The following is an 883-nucleotide window of genomic DNA, read 5'->3' on the forward strand; positions in this document are numbered from 1 at the left end:
CGTCTTGTCTCTGCTCTCTGCTCCATCTGTATGGTGGTGTTTTTTTTTCCCCTTATTACATGTTTCAAACACCATCTGGACTTGAAATGATCAGCTCCCAACGGCGGAACATGAGTCACAAACCTGCCTTCTCGTTGCACAGGGAGATGAAGCTGCCCCTCACCCTGCTCCCGTGGGGCTGGGGACCTGCACAAGCCCCTGAGGGGACAGCGAGCCCTGGGAAAAAAGACGCTGGAGGGTCAAATCCAAGAAAATTCCCATCCATCTACTATGATTTTCTGAACTGGCTGGCACTAGTGGAGCACGCCAGCGTGTGTGGCTGAGCGTCTGGCAGTGACGAGGGGTGCGCAGCAGGACGGAGAGCATCCCTAGCTGCCCAGTAAAGCCCAGTTTAGCTCTAGCCTGGGTGCTGGCAGCACTGGCTGGCTCTCTCCCATGGCTTGCAATGCTGAGCTGAGAACACACTCCAGTGCTGCTGCTTTTCCTGCCTGCAGCAGCATAACTCGATTTTTTTTTGATTTTTTTTTTATTTTCCCCCCTAATGTTGTGTAATTAAGGGGGAAATTCAATTACCAGTCAGCAACTATGCAAATGAGGTGAGAGAAGCAGCCTGTGTGCCAGGGCTGGGGAGGATGGAGGGTGCAGGAGCCGAGTAGCACAGTTTATTCTCATGTATCCACATGTATGGGGTTCATGCATGTTCCTTGCCGAGTGCCCGGAGGGGGAGAAGCAAAGATTACCCTGTGCCAGCGTCCCTGCTTCCCTGGGGCCAGATGCGAAGCCGGTGCTTGTCTCTTCTCTCCTCAGAAGGGTGCTGGAGGCAGCCAAGAGGGCGAACCAGACGGGACATTTCATCTGGATGGGTTCGGACAGCTGGGGCTCC

General features: G+C 54.1%; 1 protein-coding gene across 1 annotated transcript in view; it reads left to right on the top strand.

Moving 5' to 3' along the window:
- The first annotated feature begins 808 nt into the window (after positions 1–808).
- LOC104274196 (metabotropic glutamate receptor 4-like) overlaps positions 809–883 on the top strand; it is a 16,759-nt gene continuing 16,684 nt past the window's right edge. The window contains 1 exon segment of the mRNA XM_009869745.1: positions 809–882. Coding sequence (XP_009868047.1) covers positions 860–882 — 23 coding nt within the window. The 5' untranslated portion in view covers positions 809–859.

This window comes from Apaloderma vittatum, unplaced genomic scaffold (assembly GCF_000703405.1).
Source record: "Apaloderma vittatum isolate BGI_N311 unplaced genomic scaffold, ASM70340v1 scaffold24535, whole genome shotgun sequence".
Taxonomy (NCBI): domain Eukaryota; kingdom Metazoa; phylum Chordata; class Aves; order Trogoniformes; family Trogonidae; genus Apaloderma; species Apaloderma vittatum.